The sequence below is a fragment of the Trichechus manatus genome, unplaced genomic scaffold, assembly GCF_000243295.1.
Source record: "Trichechus manatus latirostris isolate Lorelei unplaced genomic scaffold, TriManLat1.0 scaffold00038, whole genome shotgun sequence".
Taxonomy (NCBI): domain Eukaryota; kingdom Metazoa; phylum Chordata; class Mammalia; order Sirenia; family Trichechidae; genus Trichechus; species Trichechus manatus.
This window is the reverse complement of record NW_004443974.1, coordinates 14,724,057-14,745,269: the sequence shown is the minus strand read 5'-3', so window position 1 is coordinate 14,745,269 and position 21,213 is coordinate 14,724,057. Positions and strand designations below refer to the sequence as shown.

At 54.6% G+C, this 21,213-nt stretch overlaps 1 protein-coding gene across 1 annotated transcript in view; it reads right to left on the bottom strand.

Moving 5' to 3' along the window:
- Positions 1–21,213, bottom strand: part of HMCN2 (hemicentin 2) — a 168,191-nt gene that overhangs the window by 28,518 nt on the left and 118,460 nt on the right. The window contains exons 58-79 of the mRNA XM_012555391.2: positions 20,703–20,890; positions 19,864–19,960; positions 18,866–19,027; positions 18,583–18,696; positions 17,230–17,432; positions 16,434–16,515; positions 14,658–14,789; positions 12,183–12,326; positions 11,934–12,093; positions 11,721–11,845; positions 11,058–11,241; positions 9,076–9,173; positions 8,062–8,328; positions 7,305–7,495; positions 6,815–6,896; positions 6,586–6,722; positions 5,839–5,980; positions 5,605–5,749; positions 4,683–4,810; positions 3,957–4,113; positions 2,836–2,957; positions 1,797–1,961 (exon numbers count right to left, since the gene is read on the bottom strand). Of these exons, the coding sequence (XP_012410845.2) occupies positions 1,797–1,961; positions 2,836–2,957; positions 3,957–4,113; positions 4,683–4,810; positions 5,605–5,749; positions 5,839–5,980; positions 6,586–6,722; positions 6,815–6,896; positions 7,305–7,495; positions 8,062–8,328; positions 9,076–9,173; positions 11,058–11,241; positions 11,721–11,845; positions 11,934–12,093; positions 12,183–12,326; positions 14,658–14,789; positions 16,434–16,515; positions 17,230–17,432; positions 18,583–18,696; positions 18,866–19,027; positions 19,864–19,960; positions 20,703–20,890 (3,225 nt within the window). The remainder of the gene's footprint in view (positions 1–1,796; positions 1,962–2,835; positions 2,958–3,956; positions 4,114–4,682; positions 4,811–5,604; positions 5,750–5,838; positions 5,981–6,585; positions 6,723–6,814; positions 6,897–7,304; positions 7,496–8,061; positions 8,329–9,075; positions 9,174–11,057; positions 11,242–11,720; positions 11,846–11,933; positions 12,094–12,182; positions 12,327–14,657; positions 14,790–16,433; positions 16,516–17,229; positions 17,433–18,582; positions 18,697–18,865; positions 19,028–19,863; positions 19,961–20,702; positions 20,891–21,213) is intronic.

Below are 21,213 nucleotides of genomic sequence, written 5' to 3'. Positions count from 1 at the left end.
GTTGTTTCCATCTTTTTGCTATTGTGAACAGTGCTGCAATGAACATGGGTGTGCATATATCTATTCATGTGACGGCTCTTATTTCTCCAGGATATATTCCAAGGAGCAGGATTGCTGGATCATATGGTACTTCTTCTATTTCTAGCTTTTTAAGGACGCGCCAAATCGATTTCCAAAGTGGTTGTACCATTTCACATTCCCACCAACAGTGTATAAGTGTTCCAGTCTCTCCACAACTTCTCTAGCATTTATTATTTTGTGTTTTTGGATTAATGCTAGCCTTGTTGGGGTAAGATGGTATCTCATTGTAGTTTTGATTTGCATTTCTCAAATGGCTAATGATCGTGAGCATTTCTTCATGTGTCTGTTAGCCACCTGAATGTCTTCTTTGGCAAAGTGCCTGTTCACATCCTTTGCCTATTTTTCAATTGGGTTATTTGTCTTTTTGTTGTCGAGGTTTTGCAGTATCTTGTAGATTTTAGAGATTAGACGCTGATCAGATTTGTTGTAGCCAAAATGTTTTTCCCAGTCTATAGGTTGTCTTTGGAGCCTTTTGGTGAAGTCTTTTGATGAGCATAGTGTTTGATTTTTAGGAGCTCCCAGTCATCTAGTCTCTCTTCTGGTGCTTGTGCATTGTTGCTTATGGTTCGTATTCTGTTTATGGAGGGCCGGCTTGTTACCCACCCCACCCTGGTGTCTGCTCCAGGCCAAGCAATCTGCCTCCCCTGTCCATGTGTAAACAGCATTGGTTATCAGACAGAGTGGGAACCTGGGTTCTAGGCCCGCCATTCACCCTGCCCAGAGCATAACCATGAACAAGCCCCTTTCACTCTGTGGGCCCCAGTTTCCTCGTGTGTTCAAAGAGGAATCAGATAAGATGGCCTCTGAAATCCTTCTGGTTGTGATGTTTCAAGATCTGCCCTGGCCCACCCACAGTTCCACAAGCCCTCACCCTGTTTTCCTCATCATGCTCTGCTCAGAACTCTCCTCCTCCAGGAAGCCTCCTCTGATTACTGCCACCTCTTGCCCTCCCCTTAACCTTAGGTACTCAATGAACACCACCTTAACCTTCCTGGACTACTGACTACACCTCGGGAGTCCAGTGGTTTCTAACTCACCCTCCATGGATCCCTGAGGGCCTGCTGGGGCTGGCGAGGGAGGGAGGCCCACTGGACTGGGACCACCCTCACATAACCGCCCAGTTGTTGGAAGGAAGGGCTGTACAGCTTCAGAAGAGTTTGAAAACTATAGATCTAGCCACTGGTTCCTAGATGTTAGAATTCCACGAACCAACTAATAAATCAACTTAATTTAAAGAATCCCCATAAAGTTGCCAACTTTTTATTTTGACAAGTGAAGACTTTGTTGGGGTGGGGGGAACCCACCATCCACTATTACCTAGCTTCCTAAAACGAAAGAACTTAAAACTCAAAAAAATTAAGAACAGCATCATTTCAGAATAAAGGACAATCCTTCTAATTGGATAAGACTAGCTTTATGAAAATGCTCTATGTGGTTATTATTTTTCTCATTTTGCTGTGAAACAGCTCTGATTGGCCAATTACCATCAGGGAACCACTGATGGATCTCAAAACTGCAGTGGTGCATGGAGGAGATACTGAGGCCCAGAGAGGGCAAGGGAGTTCCCCCAGGTAACACAGCGAGAGAATGGCAGAAGCAGGCCAGAACTTTCCATCTTGCCCCACCATGTGGCCCCAATTGGCTCCTTTCACCCTCTCTGCCCAGTTCTCCTCCTCTCCCTTAGCAGCATCTCTCTGTGGCTCACCCTTACTTACCCTCAGGTGAGACACGATAGCCACTCCCCCGCATCCCCAGCTGGGTGCCCGCCTTGCTCCAGGACACGACTGGGGCTGGGATGCCCGTGCTGTGGCACGTGAGGACCACAGGTGCCATCTTGGTCACGGTGAAGTCCGTCTGGTCATCGGCAATGGTAGGAGGCACTGAAATGCAAGATAAGGCTTGAGGTCCTGCTGAGGTCCGCTGGGGACACAAGCCACGGGGACCAGAGGGTGATAACTATGAATGGAGACTCAGATACAAAGTGAACCATCAGTGACCAAGGGCCAGGGAAGGATGTGCAACGGAGGCGAAGTCACGGTCGCTCATTCAGCAACTATTTTCGCTGGGGGCAGGGATACAGTCCCAGGGAGCTTTCTATAAAGATACTGGCCCTGTCACTTCAGAGGAGAGAGGGTTTCCCAAGAGAAGGGGCTTTGTGGGAGCAATCCAGCTTGGAGTGGGGGAAGCTAGAGAAGTCTCCTGGGGGAAGTGGAACTTAACCTGAGATCTGAAGGACAAGCAGGTGTTGGCTAGGTGAAGGGTGAAGGGAAGAGTGTTCTGGCAGGGGGAACAGCATGTGTGAAGGCTCCAGGTCAGGAACAACAAGCTGAGCAGCATGACTGGATCCCAGAGTGAGGCCAGCTGCAGTGCAAGCTGCACCTGAGGGGTAGGGGGCAGTGGGGCTGGACCATAAAGGACCTTGTGGCTGTGGTGAAACTTTGGATTCAGTCCTGAGGGCAGTGGGCAGCCATGGAGGGAGGGATTTTGATTTGGTTGATGACAAAGTCAGATTTGGATTTGGAAAGTTCTAGATTGGGGAAGGGCCTCTCTTGCAAGCTAGGAACTATGCTGGAGTTAGGGTTACATCAGTGTGGGTGAGATAGATCAGAGAGGGCTTCCTGGAGGAGGTCGCCTGTGAAGCAGGAAGGCCGAGAGGAAACCAGTGCAAGCCCCTGCAGGCAGAGAGAGCCCCCGAGAAAGAGCAAGTGCCTGTCCCTACCCCACCCCAGGTTTCCTCACCCGCCTCCCACTCACCATGAATAGTCACCTGGTAGATCCTGCGGGCCTCACCCATCTCATTGCTCACCACACACTCAAACTGGCCTGAGTCCTGGGGCCTGGGGGCTGCGAGGAGCAGGGCATTGGAGGGCAGGAGCCTGGGATGGAAGGACGGACAGAGGGTTGGCTGCCGAGTGAATGACCAGCCCGATCTGATACAAGCCACTATGGCCTCCCTGCCAGGCCAGTCGGATGTGGGGGTCTCATGGCCATTTCCCCTCCCTGCACCTAGACCCTGGCCCTTACGCTACAAGTTTCTTCTAGAAGTTTTTACCCCCTCCCCAAAGATCAGCAGTAGTTAACTCTAGCTTCTGGGATTGTGGGTGATTTTTGTTCTCATCCCTGCGTTTTTCTCTAACCCTGCACGTTTTCTACAGTAACCATCTATGATAACTTGTATAATAATAACCACATTCAAATCTCTATTTACAACAGCTCCTGTTTGTTGAGCACCTGCTAGACCTAGCACTAACACAATAAACGTTTGCCGAATTCATTCATCAATCAGCTTCTTTAATGCTCCCAATGATATTTAGCGATCAATTGCACTTGAGAAAATGGGGAGACTGAGGTTCCGTAGAAGGCACGTGTCCAGGATCAGCCAGCACTGACTCGAGTCCTTTTTGAACAGATAATGGCTGTCAGTGTTTTAAAGGTCATACATTTTTCTCTTTGGCTGTATGTCCCAAATAGCTCCCACCTACTGCCAATTGTCTATGTAAAGACCCTCCTGGCCCCAAGATCAGGAACATAAGTGCTGGTCTGGGCTTCGGTGAAGGAGCCCAGCTGGCGCAGTGGTTAAACTCTCAGCTGTTAACCAGAAGGTCAGTGGTTCAAACCCACCAGCCGCTCCACTGGAGAAAGATGTGGCAGTCTGCTTCTGTAAAGATTTACAGCCTTCAAAACCCTATGGGGCAGTTCTACTCTGTCCTACCGGGTTGACTAGACAGCAACGGGTTTGGTGTTTTTGGTTTGGCTTTGGTGAGACCTCAAGCATGTCCCTGCCTTACTTCAGGCCAGGTTCCTCCTCCGTGAGATGGATGTACCCTTCCCCACCTGTGCATCACTGGGAACTACTGGAGGGACCAGCTTGTTACCAGTAGGTGTCCTGCTGCGGGCGGAAGTCCAGCTTCTGTCCGTCCTTCCGCCAGACCACGAGGGGCTTGGGGGAGCCGCTGGCCTCACAAGGCAGTGAGGCCTGGGTGTGGGCGATCAAGGTCAGGTTAGAGGGGCCAGGGGTGATGGCCGGAGGCTCTGGGGAGAGAGAAGTCATCAGGAAACAGGGCACAGGATTGGGGGCAGGGGCACAGGGCACTGGCTACTACCCTCAACCCATCCCTAGGGAAGCAAGAGGATAGTGGGCCAGAGGGAAAAATTCCAACAGGCTCTCAAAGCTGGGGCATCCCACAAATCATCTCTCCTTGAACAAGGCCTCCAGGCCTCCACTGGTCCCATCAGCCCCCGAGGCCAGGGCCCCCAGAGTGGCCTCAACCAAAGTGTCCATTGGAGTGGGAAGAGATTAGAGCGTTGGATTACAGTGATGTTTAGTCTTACTCTTTCCAATTTTTACTTTTTGTGCGTGCCTTATCACATACTTAATGTAATAGTACAGTGGTAAGTATACGTAATACATGCATGAAAATTAATAGGCACACTTTGTGCATGCTCAAAATTTTTACTCATGGGCTTCACGATCAGAAATATTTGGAAAGCACTGCTCTTGGCTCTGGACATCCAGGGTGGCCCTGAAGCCAAGCAAGACACAGTCTAGACAGGGGGCTGGATGCTGAAGGCAGGGAACAGACACTTCCTCGTCCACCTACCAAAGACCTGGAGGTCGCGGCCTTGCCGATCAGAGCCAGCGGAGCTGGATGCCAGGCAGACGTAGTGGCCAGTGTCCTGGGCCAGGACCGGCTGGATCCTCAGAGAACCCTCGGGCAGAATCTCCAATCTGGAAAGGAGGGAGGGATCGCCATGGAGACCAGCAGGCCCAGCTGGGCACTGTGAAGGGCTGGACCCCTGGTGGTGTCTCCAGAAAAACCTTCCTCCTCACCCTCAGCTTTCCCAGCAAGACGGTGTAACTCAGGAGTCAGAGTCCTGAGTCCATGAGGCCAAGGTCAGAGGGTCACAGTTCCCCACACCCAGCCCAGGGTCAGAAAGAACAAGAGAGGAGCTGCTTAGGGCCTCCCATGTTCCTGCCTGGGTCCAGCCTCTCCCAGAGAGTCATCAGGGAGAGGTAGCTCCACTCTTTCTGAGAACGACCCCTAGATCTGAGAACTACCTCTTCCCAAAGACCAGGCCCACAGCCAGGTCTGCACTGTGTAATCCTGCCCCTGGCCACAGTTGATTGAATTGGGGATGGACATGTCACTCAGGCTGGGCCAACAGAATTCTATGCCCTGGAAATTTGGAATTGGATTCACAATACCTCACTAGGCTCTGCAGGTCGGGGGAAGTGAGAAATTGTAAACTTGGGAACATCTCTGCCATGTGCACAGAGGAAGAAGGTGTGAAACTGGTCTGAGAGGAGAGAGGCGTGAAGCACCCCACACACAGAAGCAGACAAAGCAGACAGCATCTCAACGCCCTTAACGAGTGGACATGTCTGTCCCTATGTTTTGATGACACCCTATGTTGTGATGATAAAGTCAATGTCCTGCTCCAACTGCCTGCGTGGGTTTTTGTTTACACCCCACAGAGCGGCACTGAGACACTCCTCAGTGCCCTCCCCCTTCCAGCTCCCACCTTGGGTTCCCAAGATCCAGGGGTTCCCCATCCTTTCGCCAGCTCACAAGGGGCCGGGGGACTCCATCCACCTGGCAGGCCAGCAGGGCTGTGTGGTTCACTGAGGCATTCACTGTGGGTGGCCCCGGCTGGATGGTGGGTGTTGCTGGAGGAGGAGCAGAGGAAGCAGGTGCTGGGAGCCCGAGGGGGCTCTGGGGGAGTGGGGTGGGTGGGGCAGGGGCAGGGCGCACTCACTGTGGATGTCCACGTGGAAGGCCACGCTAGTGCTGCCCGCAGCGTTGCGCGCTGTACAGCTGTAGTCACCACTGTCAGCAATGCTCAGGGCCTGCAGCTGGAGGAACCTGCCCCGCTCCAGAAACTGTGTGTGGGCATCTGCCTGCAGAGCCCCGCAGGGCAGAGAGACCATCATCAGCTCTGTGCCAGGCCCCAGGCCCTTCGGCCAACAGTAGGCGAAGAAGACCGAGAAACCAGTGAGGCCAACAGTGGCCTTTGCCCCATTCTGAGCTGGCCTGCAGCCCCTGACTCAATGCCCAGCTGAAAACCCTCTGGGGAAATGGGCTGCTCAGGCAGGGACTAAGCACCCTGTCCTGGAGCTCTGTCTGTCCGGGGTGTTGCAGAGGGGACTGATGCGCAGATAAGGAGATGGAGCTCCCGCTGCAAGGCCCTGCAGTCCTTGTGTCCACAGCAGCCAACTGGCCCCACTGGAGGGAGGAGCTCGAAAAACTCAGTAACTGGCCCAAGTCACACAGCCTCTAAGTGCAGCTGGAAGGTGCAATGGGAAGAAGCCCTGGTGCAAATCTCAGTCTTGCCTCAGTGTTCCCATCCACGAAATGGGGATGACAGAAATAATGGGGCGGAAGAATGCACAGGTAGGAGAGCAATATGCAGTGTGCCCTCAGCACCCTGGATCTGGTCTGGTCAGGGCCTAGGGCCTGAAAGGGACAGAAGGCAGAGTCCCCAGGTCCCCAGGCTGGCACCCACCTGCAACAGGATACCCTCTCGGTGCCACTCGATCTCGGGCGCTGGCTCTGCCTCCACTGAGCAGTCCAGGACCAGCTGCCCTGGGGCCAGGCCAACCACATAGCGGGAAGCTTGAGGTCCAACAACACTTGGAGGGGCTGGGCAGGGGCAGAGAGGACAGGAGAGATGGACTCGCCCCGGTGGGCTGTGTCCTACCTCCCAACTCTGTCCCAGCCTCTGCACCCCCTACCTTGAACTCTGACCCAGAAACTCTTCTCGACTTCACCAGCAGGGTTCTTGGCCAGGCAAGTGTACAGCCCAGCATCGCTCACCTGGGAACGGAGTAGAGTGAGCACCTGTCTCTGCCCCTGCCTGCTCACCTCCCAACCTGGTTTCCTTCCTACATATGGCTGCTCACTCCCCTATACTGCCATCCCAGCCAACCCATTCCCCCTGCCTGGAATGTTCCTTCTCTACCTCCATCTCACCCTTGCTTCAGGGACTAGAGCAAGGTCTGCCTCTTCCAGAAAGTCTTCCCTGACTGTGCCAACCCTCCTTTGCCCCGGGACTCCGTGGATGGGGAGTTATCTGGTTTGTGCATCAGCCTCGGCTCTGACCTGGCTGGGAGGTCCCCGAGAGCATGGCCCATGTGGGTTGTCTCTATATCCTCATACCCTGCACAGGGCTGGGTACAAAGGAGGCCTCTTCCCCTCCCCCCAGGCTCATCCCACAGCAGGCACCTGTACACCCTGGACCTGGAACACCCGCCGGGCTCCGTTGCTGTTCTCTGGCCTGCTCAGGGCCTGTCCGTCCTTATGCCAGGTGATGTTGGGTTGGGGGTTGCCCCGGGCATCACAGAGGAGCTCCAAGGGGGTGCCAGGGGTCAGCAACAGCTCTGCAGTCTGGCCTGAGTCCTCAATATGGGGGGGATCTGGAAGAAACACCCCCTACCCAGTCAGCGGTTGGGTTCACAGCAGGGGGCTGGGAGCTGGGGCTCATCTCCCCACTACTCCCCACCCACCAGGAGCTGACAGCAGACAGGGCCACCAACAGGCAGGTGACGGGTCTATTGGAGGGTACAGAAAACATCAGAAACCATCTTCCAGAAACAGTACTGACCCTCGAAGGTGAGCAGCAATCAGCAGTGCTCTAAACCAGCAAGGGTGCAGTGTGGAGGGAAGGCACAACTCACACAAATTTTTCCACCATAGCACAACACTCATAAAATTATTGCTTGAAACTTAGGGCTCTGTCCCCAGATTTTGGTGGCTCTTGTTCTTGCTTATGCCATCAAGCTTTGGTGGACAAGACCGAGGCTGGCGGCCCCAAGAGAATAAAACATCCCAGCAGCCCACGCGCCTTCGTTCAAGGTCAGCGACCCATATGGACCCAGCTGGTTTCCTAAGCCCTGCTTCCAGGCAGCATCCCCAAGCCTCTGGGGTCTCGCCTCCCGCCACATCCCTTCCATCATGCCCGCTGCCAGGGAAGATGACCCACCCATCACTGTCAGCTGGAAATGCCCCCTCGCTTCGCCTGCCTCGCTTGTGGCCACACAGGAGTAGGTCCCCGAGTCACCAGCCCCTACTGTCTCCAGCTGCAGGCCGGGCCCCTGCTCAAGGCTCTGGGGAAACAAGGGCTCCCCGTCCTTCATCCATGACACAAGAGGTGGGGGTATGCCCCGGGCCTCGCAGGGGAGGACCACTGAGGAGCCACGGACCACTGCCACGTCTTTCTGGAACTCCACCGGCTCCAGGACAGGGGGCACTGTGGAGGCAAAGGGGTCGGCAGGAGTCATTTTATTCCATGCCAGGCGGCCCTCACTTCTGGACTCTTGCACAGGTTGTTCCTATTGGCCAGAAGGCGCTTCTCCTGGACAATTCCTTCTCATCTTCAATTCTGGGCTTAGACCTCGCCTCCTGCAGGAAGCCTTCCCTGAACCTCCAAGGCCAGGTGAGTTCCCTCCTCTATGCTCCCACAGCATCCTGTAACCAGTTGCCATGGAGTCGACTCATGGCAACCGTATGTTGGCCAGAGTAGAACTGTGATCCACAGGGTTTTCAATGGCTGAGTTTTTGGAAGTAGATCACCAAGCCTTTCTTAAGAGGTGCCTCTGGGTGGACTTGAACCTCCAACCTTTCATTTAGCAGCTGAGCGCATAAACCATTTGCACCACCCAGGGACTCCTCAGCATCTTCTACTTCCCCCCGAATTGCAATTGTCTCTTTACAGAGCTGCTTCCCACACTGACCTCCTGTGGGCAGGGGCCACCTCTGCTCGCAGCTGCATTCTGGTGCCTGGCAAGTCCCAGGCTTACCAGAACATCTAACAACTACTTGTGAGATGAATGAATGAATAACAGAATCCATCAAAGACCAGGTCCCCGTGTTGGCCCCGCCTTCATACCCATGAGGGCTGACCCTTCCTTCCGCCCAGACGAGCAGAGGGGACAAGGGTCTTGATTCTCACCCGTCAAGGCCAAAGGACCTGTGTACTCCACCCCTTGCTCCATACCGTGCACGTGCAAGGTGAAGTTCCTGTCGGCCACGCCGGCTGGGCTTGCGGCCATGCAGGTGAAGATGCCCGAATCTGCCAACTGCACCTGGGAAATCCTGAACACACAAGAGCAGCAAGAGAGAGGCAGGCTCAGTGGACATGCCTTAACACGTGAGCCTGAATAAGTTCAGACTCTGCTTAAACCCCTTTACTGGCTCCCCAGTGCCCCCACGGTAAAGCCCCAAACTTCTCTCCCCGGGCCTGGCCCTGCTGCCATCTTGACCTCATCTGGCTCCACAGCCAGACTTCCTGCTTCCCAAATTCTGCAGGCTTCTCTGGTCTCTAGGCCTCCACTGGTCCTGCCGTGCAGACAGCCTCCCTCTTTGTCTTCAGGACTCTACAAGAGTTGTCTCCACTTTCTGTCCTCCCACTTTCTTGAGAACCCACTCCAATCAGGTTCTTGCCCGAACTGCTCCTCCTAAACTTCTCTTGTCAAGGTCACGACTAACTGGTACGTTGCCAACGTCAATGGTCAATTCTCAAGCCTTGTCTCATTTGGTCCTTGGTCTCTCCCTGAATCACTATCTCCATGTGGCTCCCAATAAGGCACACTCTCCTCCATCTCCTCCTGCTCCCCGGTTGCTCCTGCTCCACCTTCTTCCTTGGCCCTTCTCTCTTTAGACTTGGCCTAAGCTGGCAGCCAGGACTGCTGTCCACGCTCACCCTGGGGGTTACAGCCTGTCCCGGCTTCTAATACCACCTGTTGGCTGACAAACCCCCAAATGTCCATCTCCCCTAACTCTGCAGTGGAATAGCCAACTGCCTGCTTTGCATCTCCTGTCTCAGCGCCTCTCAGACTACTGGCCAGAAGTCCCTTCTAAGAGCCTCCCAAACCCATATTTTCAAAACTGAACTCTAGGATGTCTCCTCTCAATCTGCTCTTCCCCTGTGGTCCCATCTCAGAAAACGGGAACCCCAACCTTCCAGTTCCTCGGGAGAAAAACCTTGGCCTCATCCTTGAATCTTCTCTCACTCTCGGCTCTTCACAAATCCCTGCCCAGGCCCAGGCCACATCCTGCCTCACCTGGATGGTTGCAGCAGCCCCTCACTGCCCCATCCCCCGCTTCTGTCCTCGCCCCCCAGTCTGTTGTCCACACAGCAGCCAGAAGGGTCCTTGAAGAACCTGAGTCAGATCATGGCGTTCCTATGTTGCAACCCCCACAGCTTTCCATCGTTCCCGAGGAAAACTCACAAGTCTTTCCAGGGGCTTGAAGGTCCTACAGCCCCTGGCCTCCCCCCACTGTCTTCCAGCCTCACTCTGCTCCTTGAACACTCCAGGCACGCTCCCACCTCAGGACCTCTATGTGCCGTTTGCTCCGTCTGGATGCTCTTCTCCCCCAAATCCACTTGCCCCCTTCTCTCACCTCCAGGTCTCACCTCAGATGCCACCCTAACACCCTAAAATAGCACCCTCCACTGCCACCTTCCATTCCCTCACCCTGCTTCATTCTTCTTCAGAGCATGTATCCCTCCTTACATCTGTTTTTACACACACGCACACACCTGTCCCCTATCCCTTGCAACTTGCAGGGGCAGGGACTTTGTCTTGCTCACTGCTCTATCCCTGTGCCTGAAACACTAAACAGTCCATAAGTGTCCTTGAATGCATAGACTTTCCTTGGGCACCTTCTTCCAGGAAGCCTTCCCTGATTTCCTCTGCACCAGGGCGAGGCTGAGTCGAGGGCCACCAGGTGTCACAACCGGATTCTGTGTCTGTCTCCCCCACTGGACTGTGTGAGTGCCCAAGGGTGGAGGCCCCTTCATCTCTGAGCCCCAGTGGAGTTTCATTCGGGGCTGGGGTCCTCTCACTCGCCCCATCATAAGCTTCTATCTGTCTATATTATTTTTATTTCCAAAACCACTGAGACATGTGTAAAACCAGAGCTGCCTGAAGGGTGTTACTGGGGCCTGTGATCCGGGATGGGGAGCCGCTCTCCTACCTGAGGGTGCGGCCAGAGCCGTGGACGTGTGTGCGCTGGGACAGCGGGAGGGGCAGGCCGTCCTTGAGCCAGCTCACATGGATGGGCGGGGAGCCCCGGACTGGGCACACCATGGTCACCAGCTCGCCAGGCCTGGTCACCAGGGTCCCCGTACTGCCTGCTCCCTGCTTGATGGTGGGAGGGACTGGGGTGGGCCAAGAGGACAGACAGAAACAGTGAGGGATCTGGGGGTCAGGTAGCCTCCTCTAGGGAAGTTCCAGGAGAGGGTGTCAATACCTGGAATTCCGCTACAAGCAACCATCATGGCCAGGGATTCCTAGAGTCACATCCACCCCACGTAAGGAATAAGGGCCACTGTAGGGCATGGCAGCCTCACTCTGTGGCTCTCTTTTCATTTCTGTTTATCCCCCAACTTTCCCCTGCTGGAGTGGTTGTATCTCTAGTTTGTGGACGAGGGATAGAGGGACAGAGGCCCAGAGAGTTCTGATCAGTGGCCTGGGTTGCCCAGTACGAGCAGAGCTGGGCCTCGAAGCCAGGTCTCTCACAGTCCAGCCCTTCTCTCATCTTCCCAGATGTCCCCACTGTAGGCCCCCACATTGGCCAGACTGCTGAGGCCAGGATGGTGGGGGCTGCCCTCCCCACCTGGTCCCCGGGTTTCCTCACCCAGCACGTTCACAGCGTGCAGCCTGTCATCCTCCCCAGCGGGGTTTTGGGCCACGCAGGTGTAGGCGCCAGAGTCCGAGGCCCTCAGGCCCTTCAGCACCAGGGAGCTGCCATCCAAGTAGAACCTGCCACAGGGAGGGAGAACCAAGGGCAAGTGTGTGAGGGTCTGGGGGCCCTGCCGCCTGTGGGGGGAGGGCACAAGCTTGGCCTTACCGGAGGTGGGGGCCCACGGCCTGGTCCAGCGGGCCACCGTCCTTCAGCCAGGCCACGTCTGGCGGTGGCTGCCCCTCGGCCTCACAGTCCAGCCGTACCTCCCGACCCTCTAAGACGCTGTGCTCCTGAGTGATGCCCGAGCTCCGGATCCAGGGGGCCACTGCAGCAGGGGGTTTGGGTGAGGCCAGGACAGCGGTAGGGGCTGGCATGGGGAGAGGTCTGGGAGGGGGTTGCAGGATGAAGACATACCCAGCACGGCCACCAGGAAATCTTTGCGAGCCTCAGCCGCGGCGTTCTTGGCCACGCACGTGTAGGTGCCACCCTGGGCTGGCTGCAGGCGACTCAGCTGGAGGCGGCCCCCACGGGAGACTATGCCCTGGGCCACGCTGCTCTCTGTGGGAGGAAGGAGATGCCAGGCTTGCACCCACACAGGGCCCAACGCCTCATGTGCCACCACCGGGCACAGACACAGAAGTCACATGACTCCCTGAGAGGCTCAGCATCCCCCACACTCACAAAGCCAGAAAGACCCCTGGGAACCCTCAAATCGCCCACCCCTTCTTGGGCTCATAGGGAAACTGAGGCCCAGAATGGGGCAGAGTTTCCTTCCCATATACATCACAACCTTCTGCAGCCTGTGCCCCTTTGATTGTGCTGTTCCTTAAAACCCCACCGTATTTCCGTCCACTGAGGACACTCCTTCCCAAGGCACCCAGTTTGCTTTAGTGTCCAAGAACCTGAAGACTTCTCCTCTTTCTGTTGACTGTCCAGCCCAGTCCCCACACTCCCACCCTCCCTCCAGCTCCACCCCGTACCTCCCTCTTACCTACTAAGGTGGACCAGGCGCTCAGGTCACACTCAGGCATCCCTTGGGCCTCTGCTCAGGCTGCCCCCACCCCAGCCTGGGAGGCCCCCCTTTTCATTCTCTCCAGCCCCACCTCTGCCGGAGGCCTTCTCTGACTGCACCAACCCAGGCTGACCCACCTTCTCCCAGATATTCATTTGTCCAGCCGGCTTTCAACACAAGATTTATTGAGCACCTACTATATGTCCCAACCTTGAGCTTGGGAATCAAAGATGAATAAAACACCAGCCCTGTCCTCAAGGAGTTCACAACGTATCAGAGGAGACAGACAGTGAACAAGCACAACCCACTGGGACAAGCCCTATGAATTCCCTAATGGAGCTCAGGGACCTTGTTGGGGGGCGGGGGGTCAGGGAGGGCTTCTGAGGAGGTGAGTCTCAGTTGAGACTTGAAAGTGAACAGGACTTAGCCCGTGAAAGTGGAGGTGATCAGGGTCGGGGTGGGTATTCCAGCCAGGGGAACAGCATGTGCAAAGGTCTAGAAGCAACAGCAAACAGGGCACCCAGCAGTACCACCCCTAGGTATATACTGAGAAGAAGTGAAAACATATGTCCACACAGAAACTTGTAAATACATGTTTATAGCAGCATTACTCCTAACAGTCAAGAAAACCCAAATGCCCATGAACTGATGAATTGACTAATAAAATGTGGTGTATCCACACAACAGAATAGTATTCAGCAATAAAAGGAATGAAGTTCTGATAAATGCTACAGCATGGATGGACCTGGAAAACATTATGCTGAGTGAAAGCAGTCAATCACAGAAGGTTACATATTGTATGACTGCATTTATACGGATTGTCCAGAATAGGTAAATATCCACAGAGACAGAAAGTAGACTGGTGATTGCCCAGGACTGGGACGTTTGGGGGAAATGGGAAGTGGCTGCTAACAGGTATGAGGTTTCTTTTTAGGGCGGTGAAATATTCTTAAATTAATTGTAGTAATGAGATTGCCTAACTCTGTGAAAATATTAAAAACCATTGAATTGTATACTTTAAATGGGTTATTGGATGATATGTGAATTATATCTCAATAAAGCTGTTATATAAAATACAGAGAGAGAGAACACAGGGCGTGTGCAAGGAGCCAGAAGCAGCGGGGTCTGGCTAGATCAGGGAGCATGGCTGGGGAGAGGTGGGCTGGCCACACAGGGCCCCCTGGGCCATGGCTCTGAGAGCTGGAGCAGTGAAGGATGGTCAACAGACAAATAACCCACTCAAAGCTGCACTTTCAGATTCCTTTGCCACCTTGTGGTGCCTGGATTGGAGGGCACAAGAGTGGGCCCAGTAGACTAACGTAGGGGGAAGGGGTTGCTGGCTTCACTAGTGGGGAAGGAGGAGGATGGTGGTAGTCAGAACAGGAGGAGGCTGTGGGGTGGAGAGCTTGTGTCAGAGGTGTTTGCCGGCTGACAGGGCAAGGGATTCACAGACTGACTGATGGGGTGGATGGGGAGAGAGGAAGGGGCGGGACAAGGGCAAAGGTCTGGATGGGGTTGGTGACCAACAGTGGGGCCCAGACAGAGCCGAGTTACCAAAGGAGGAGCAGCTTCTGGGGCAAGCTCGGTGTCAGGCCATTAGCACCCACCCTGCACAACGTAGAGCCCACATCTTCTGCCTCCTGAGAGCTGACTGAAGGCATGGGGACCCCACAGGAGCAGTTTTGGATGAACATTTGGATTTCAAGGGTTAATAACGTTAAAAGAAAAAGTAGGGGGTGGGTATAACTCACACTGGGCTGCCAGTCTTTTATTCTGCCAAGAACATTTAACAACCAACAACTTTCTTCTGCTTTTATTGTCCTTTCATTAAATAGTTATTTTACACTAAAAAGATAAAGAGGACATAGCGTACTCACCAACAGGCATTCTGTCCTTCAGCCACGTAACAGTGGGTGCAGGGACCCCAGTCACATCACAGGTCAGGACCAGGGGGCTCCCAGCCACCTGGCTCACTGTCTCCATCTTGGGGTTCTCAAATGTTGGGGGCACTGCAGGAAAAGAAGCCAGATTCCAGAATCTTGAGAATCTTCCCCTATTTTCCTTCCTTTCAGGCAGATCAGGGATGCCTGAGGAGCCCTTTCCTATAGTTAGGAGTTAACATTTTATGCTCTGCTGTTGAGGGAGACATGGATTGTTTTATTCACAAATGTAAATAGGACCAGTAGCTGGCTGTTACAAAGCATTTACAAAGCAGAGCCCAGGAAGAGTCCACTTAGACCAAGGATAGTCAATGCATGGCTAATGCACCAGCAGTCCTCATCCTATGCCAGGGCAGACATCACTAATCAATTCCAACACTCTCTCTTGCTCAGCCAGGATGTAGCCATGCACCCCAGGCAGCCATTACCAGTGGAACAGAGTTGGCTGGGCACAAGATGAAAGGTCTCTGCCCTTAGGGACAAGATATTCCCCACTTCCAACCATTCCTCAAAGTAGCCATCAAGAAAAGGGGCTGTGGCCTTTGAGCAGTAAGCCTGGTATCAGTCATGTCTAACAATTTCATTTAATCTGGCTCAGGGTTGGATTTATCCACTGCTTATCTGGTAGGGAGGCTACTGGCTTTGTTATGTCTGGCAGACAGCTGGTGTCCCCCAACTTGTTCTTCCCATCTTCCCCAGCAGAGTTTTAGCTGAGCACAGGGTTGCTCAAGTAGATACTACATTTCCCAGTCTCCTTTGCAGTCTGCTGTGGCCAGCTGATGAGGTTCTCTCCAATGGAATGTGACCAGAAGGGACAATATAACTTCTGCATGACTTGTTTAAGGTAAAAATGTTTGTTCTTCATTGCTGCTCTTTTCTGCCTCCTATAGGCTGGGACAGGGTGTGACATGTCCCAGCTTCAGCGACATGGACAGGGACAACACCCTAGAGGATGGAGGATCAACAAGATGGAAGGAACCTGGGTCCCTGAATCACTACATGGAGCTGAGCTACCCCACCAGCCTAGACATGTATCTCTGGGCTTTTAGATGAGACAGGTAAATTTCTCTCTCATTTAATTCACTGAATTTGGGGACTCTGTTACACAGCTTAGTCTATACCCTAACTGACAACATCTGACCCCAAGAAAATCTAGCCAGGCCTCCATCCCTTGCTTCCCTAGACAACTCAAACAGGCTCCCTCCCCCCAGAGCTCAAGCCACATATCCAATCAAATGCCATCCATGCTCTACCCTTGGGCTGATGGGACAGTCCACTTAAGCTTCAAGAGTGGAGGTGACATGGCTCCAGGCTTCCCAAGTGTCTGTTCTCTGAGGGCTCCTTTGTCCCAGTGCCTAGTTGCCATGCCATGCCTTGTGCCCAGTACTTTATAGAGACAGTCGTGGCAGTCTCATCAGATTAAGTGCTTCCTATGTACCCAGCAGGCAAGTACTGTTTTAGCTCCCCTTTACAGAAGATAGACCTGAGACTCAGAGGAGCAAAGTGACTCCACTAAACCCCACAAAGCAAACTGGTGGCAGAGCCGTATTTGGATCCTAGTCCTTTTAATTCTAGATCTCGTGCCCTTAACCACTTGGGCAGCACCCCTCCTTCCAGGTATTGCTTTTCTCATCCTTGGCAGGCCCTGTGTGATGCTCAGGGTTCTATGGAAATGCTACAAGGCTGCCCCCATACGCTAAATGCCCAGCTTACCCTGGATGGTGAGGATGAAGGCCCTCATGGCCTCCCCAGCCGCACTGCTTACTTTACAGCTGTATAAACCTTTATCTGACACCTGGGGCAGAGAGAGTGTGCAGTGAGTATGTGCATGGGGGTAATTAGGGGGGCACTCCCCCAAAACATCCAGGCCCCAGAAGCTTCAAGAGTAGCAACTCCCCAAATAGGCTGGTCCTGCCTAGGAAGCCAAAGGGAGATGAGACCTACTGGCTTTTTCCAAGAGCCTTGAGGAACAGGAGGACAGGTGGGAGGTGGGCAGGTAGCTCTGCTCACAGACTGCAGATTCCTGCCCTCCTCCGGGCCTGTGCATCAGCCAAGCTCCCTCGCTGTGGAGATGGAGCTAGGCCAGGAGGGAGGGGCCCAGAATGGATTTCCAGAAGGCCAACAAATATTCATCCAACAAACACTTCAGCGTGTCTAATCCACACCAGGGAAGGAGAACAGATTCCCAGAGAGTCACAGACTGTCATAACCAGAAGGGCCTGCAAAAAGTTTCTAGATTCTATATTTTTGTTGACAGATGAGGAAACTGAGGCAGGGAGTGTGGAAGCGACAAGTTCACTCCGTGGGTCAGTGTAGAGCAAGGTCTAGGACCCACTTCTGTGGAGCCCTGTGCTCTTCCCATATCTCCCCCTCAGTTTGGGGTCTTGCAGGCTGAGAAGGCAGCAGCCCCTACACCCTGCCCACTCACCTCCCACCCAGGCTCATCCAGAGCTGGGGAACAACACTCCCACGGCCACCCACAGCCACCCATGCCTCCCCGGCTGCTCACCTGGGTATCCAGGATCTCCAGCTTCTGCCCACCCAGCAGAGCCTGGGTCCGCTGTGTCAGGACCAGGGGCTGCCCATCTTTGTACCAGGTCACAGTAGGCTCAGGGACCGAGTCTGTCTCGCAGCTCAGGACGGCTTTGTCCCCAGCCCGCACCACAACTGTGTCTTGGGGGCCGCTGGGAGCATGCCTAAAGGTGGGGGGAACTGAGGGCAGAAAATGGAGCAGAGTAAGGTGCTGTGTTCTCCTCCTAGTCCTCCCTGGCCCCAGCCACAGGAAAGCAGTCTACGGAGGCCTACAAGGGTCAGACAGAGGACCTGACCCCCAGGGGTTAGCACAGACACAGGGAATTCGGAATAAGAGAACCCAGGCCAGTCACACAAAGACATGCTGGGTGACCTGGGAAAGGCTCCTGCCCTCTCCTGGGTCTCAGCCTCCTACGTGGGGTGAGATGTTCTGATGGCTTTCCTGGGCTCTTCCCTACCTGGATTAGAGACCTCCACAGGGGATCCAAAGTCCCCTGTCCCTTCAGCAAACCAACTCTTCCCACGTGCAGTAATTACCAATGTTGAAGCCCCACCCTCAGCTGTGAGCCCATAGGACCTGGCACGGCACCTGGAGCATAGTAGGTGAACATGCCAAACAAATGAACAAGCCGGAGGGCTATAAAGCACTTTCCAGGGAGTCCTGGCTCATGATACCTTGGACCAGCTTCTCCCCAAAAGGATTCCAAAGACCACTAGCCCTGCAACAGGCTCCGTGCCCAGAGTCTGGTGACCAAACAGGCTTGGGAAAGGCCACTTTCTCGGTCAAGCTCTTGGGGGTTTGTCACGCTGCTCCTCCTCAGCTTCACCATCATCAGAGCTTACTGCACACCAGGCACTGGACTAAGCACTGTGTATACCATCATTGAATCCTTATACTAGGCACCACCCTACAGGTGAGAAATCTGAGGCTCGGAAAGGAGCCCTTATCCTATGCCAAGGCAGACATCACTAATCAATCCCAGCACTCTCTCCTGCTCAGCCAGGATGTAGCCATGCACCCCAGGCAGCCACTACTAGTAGAACAGAGTTAGCTGGGCTAAATCAACTTGCCCAAGGTCATAGAGCAAGTGCATGCACAGCTGTATCCCAAACCCAAGTGCATCCAACTCTACAGCCATGATCTTAACCACCATGCAAGACAGTGCCACCTGGACACCATCCCTGGGAGAAACCATGGGGCGTCTCAATCTCACCCAAGGCTGGCGGCCTCTCTCCTGGTTGTGCTACCCAAGTGGTTGAAGACCCAGGGCTGAGGGTTGATTGAGCGAGTCGGGGAGAGTGCAGGTAGGGGGACAGACAGGAAACGTACCCAGCACACTGAGCTGCACCAGCTTCTGGTCTTGGCCGGCGGCGTTGAGGGCTTCACACATGTACATCCCGGAGTCTGATGGCCGCGCTCGTGCCAGGTGCAGCGTGTGGGTGCCTGCGAGGGCGAGCCCAGCCTCTGGCACCAGCAAACTGGCCCCAGCCCCCAGGCCCACTCCCCCAATCCTAAATCCCTCCCAGATTCACAGTCTGGCCCCAGGTTTGGGAAAGCAATGCCGGCTCCCCCACATAGCCTCCAGGCCAGGCTGAAGCCTCAGTTTACCCACCAGGCAGGAGGAAGAACTCTTCGCCCAGGGAGAGGGCCCTGCTGTCCTTGTACCATGTGACCTCAGGGCTCGGATGAGCGTGGACATCACAGGGGAGGGAGACGCTGCTATTGAGGATGGCAGTGACCTTTTCTGAGGTCAGGCCTGTGATTCTTGGTGGGACTATCCCCACGGCCATCAGGATAAAGAAAGACATGTGAGAATGCAGAGCAGTAGGAGGGCCGAGAGCCCATCCCCTCTGCACATTTTCAAACAACCCTATGCAGAAGCCTCTACATATCATAACTGTCTTACAGATGAGAAAACAGTCTTGTAGACCAGAGAAGGAGAGTCATTTTCCCAAGGCTACACAGCTGGTCAGTGGCAGAGCCAAACTACGAAGTGAACTTTTAATCCAAGACCTTGCGTGCTCAACGCTGTCACCCTCTCTCCCCAAGGCTGCAGTGGACACCACACCTGGAGGCAAAGCTCATGGCCACTGAGGTGCAGTGTGTGTCATGAGAGTACAGGGGCTCAGGGCACAGATTCCAGAGGCAGTGGAACTCCCCACCTGTGTGACGTCTCTGAGTCTGTTTCCACAGCTGGAAAATTGGGCTAACCTCATAGCTCTGCTGGAAGAAGTCAGCACAGGGAACATGCCCAACCCCATGCCAGGTACATAGCAAGTGCTTAATAAGTGCTGTAAGACCTCAGGAGAGCTGTTGCCTAGCTGCCTCCAAGGGTGCTTAAAATCACCTGGGGTTGCCCCAGTAGTGGTCAAGGCCACCTAAGTGCTCTCTGTCCCAAGACGCGGCTGGTGCCAGGCTGGGATCCAAGCCCAGGATATAAGAAGCACTCAGGTGCCCCGGAGCCAGAACAAGATGCTATATGTCTGCACCCCTCTGCCCCAGCCTGACATGGCTGACACGCTGTGCAGGTCAGTGACAGAGCCGGAGCAGGGCACCACAGGCCCAGCACGCCAGCCCCACCCCAGCTGGGGCCTGCTCAGCCCACCTCACCTTGGACCCTGAGGGTAAAGAGCTTCTCCGCAGAGCCCGCCTGGTTCTCAGCCACACACATGTAGGTGGCAGCGTCAGCCACCTCTGCAGTGGAAACCTGTGGGGTGCAGGGAGATGGTGCCCGGGAGATGCCACAGGCCAGATAGCCCTGGGCAGAGCCAGAGGCTCCTCCTGGGGTCCTGAAACCTGCCACTCCAGGAACGACTGTGAGGGCTCCCTCCCACCCATGGCAGGCATAAGGGGCAGCAGGCAGCTTATGGAGACCAGGAGCAGGACTGAGGATGCCCTGTTGATGGGCATGGCAGACTCCAATCCATCTAGCACTTCGTGTGCACTTGGTGTGTGGGGGGACGATGAGGTTGGTGTTGCATCTCTCTAGCACACTAGATGTTGACTACAGTCTCCCCCATCCCCGTGGAGGGCAGCTCTGTGCTGTGCTGGGCTCCAGGGACCTCATGCATTTCTGTGTTCTGGATACTGGGTGGCTGAGGGTGCCAGGTACAGCCTGAGTCCCCAAGGCTGGACACAGCCCTGCAAGTGTCAGATGGCCTTCCCGAAGAAGGCTGCTCTTGTGCTGGCTGGGCTCTAGGGGTGACATGCACGTGCGTTCTTTGCCAGATGTTGCCTGAACTTCTAGGTGCTATGCGCAGGCCTGTCTTGCCCAGCAAGGTTCCTCATATATAGTTATGTGATTTGTTGGGCTGAATTAAGTCCCAGGTACATTTCAGGAAAAAAGCCTCAACTGGCACAGAAAATGGCAGCTCCTTGGCTCCCAGACAGGGATCCCTGAGGTCAAAAGAGCCACTGCTTCTTGAGCCCACCCAGAGGGCTGCCCTGACCTTCAAGACTTGCCCATCCTCCAGGACCTGCAGCCTCAGGCTCGGGGAGAAAGGCAGCCCGTTCTGGAGCCACGAGATGGTGGGCATGGGGTTGCCCAGGGCTGGGCACTGTAGGCTGATGGTGCTGCTGGCATTGACAGTCACCTCCTCCACCAGCTCCTCCGTGTCGCCCAGGATCACAGGTGGGGCTGGGGGTCAGAGAGAGAAAGGTGTGGGCGAGTGGCCTGAGGACCCTCTCCCTGAGGGAAGGCCCCAGAGGAAAGATGATTTAGAAGAAAGAGCAGCAGCTGCACTTGGTGCCAGGCTCTGGTTGGGGCTCCTTGTGCCTTGCTCACCAAACCCTGCAGCCTCTAATGCAGCTAAGGCATCCGAGGCACACACAGGGTTGGTGATTCGCCCAAGGTCACACAGCTAGGAAACAGCTAACTTGGAATCTGAACCCTGTTCTACCTGGTTTCAGAGCTCGAAGTTCTACCTGGTTTCAGAGCTCAAGCTCATCACCTCTGCAATA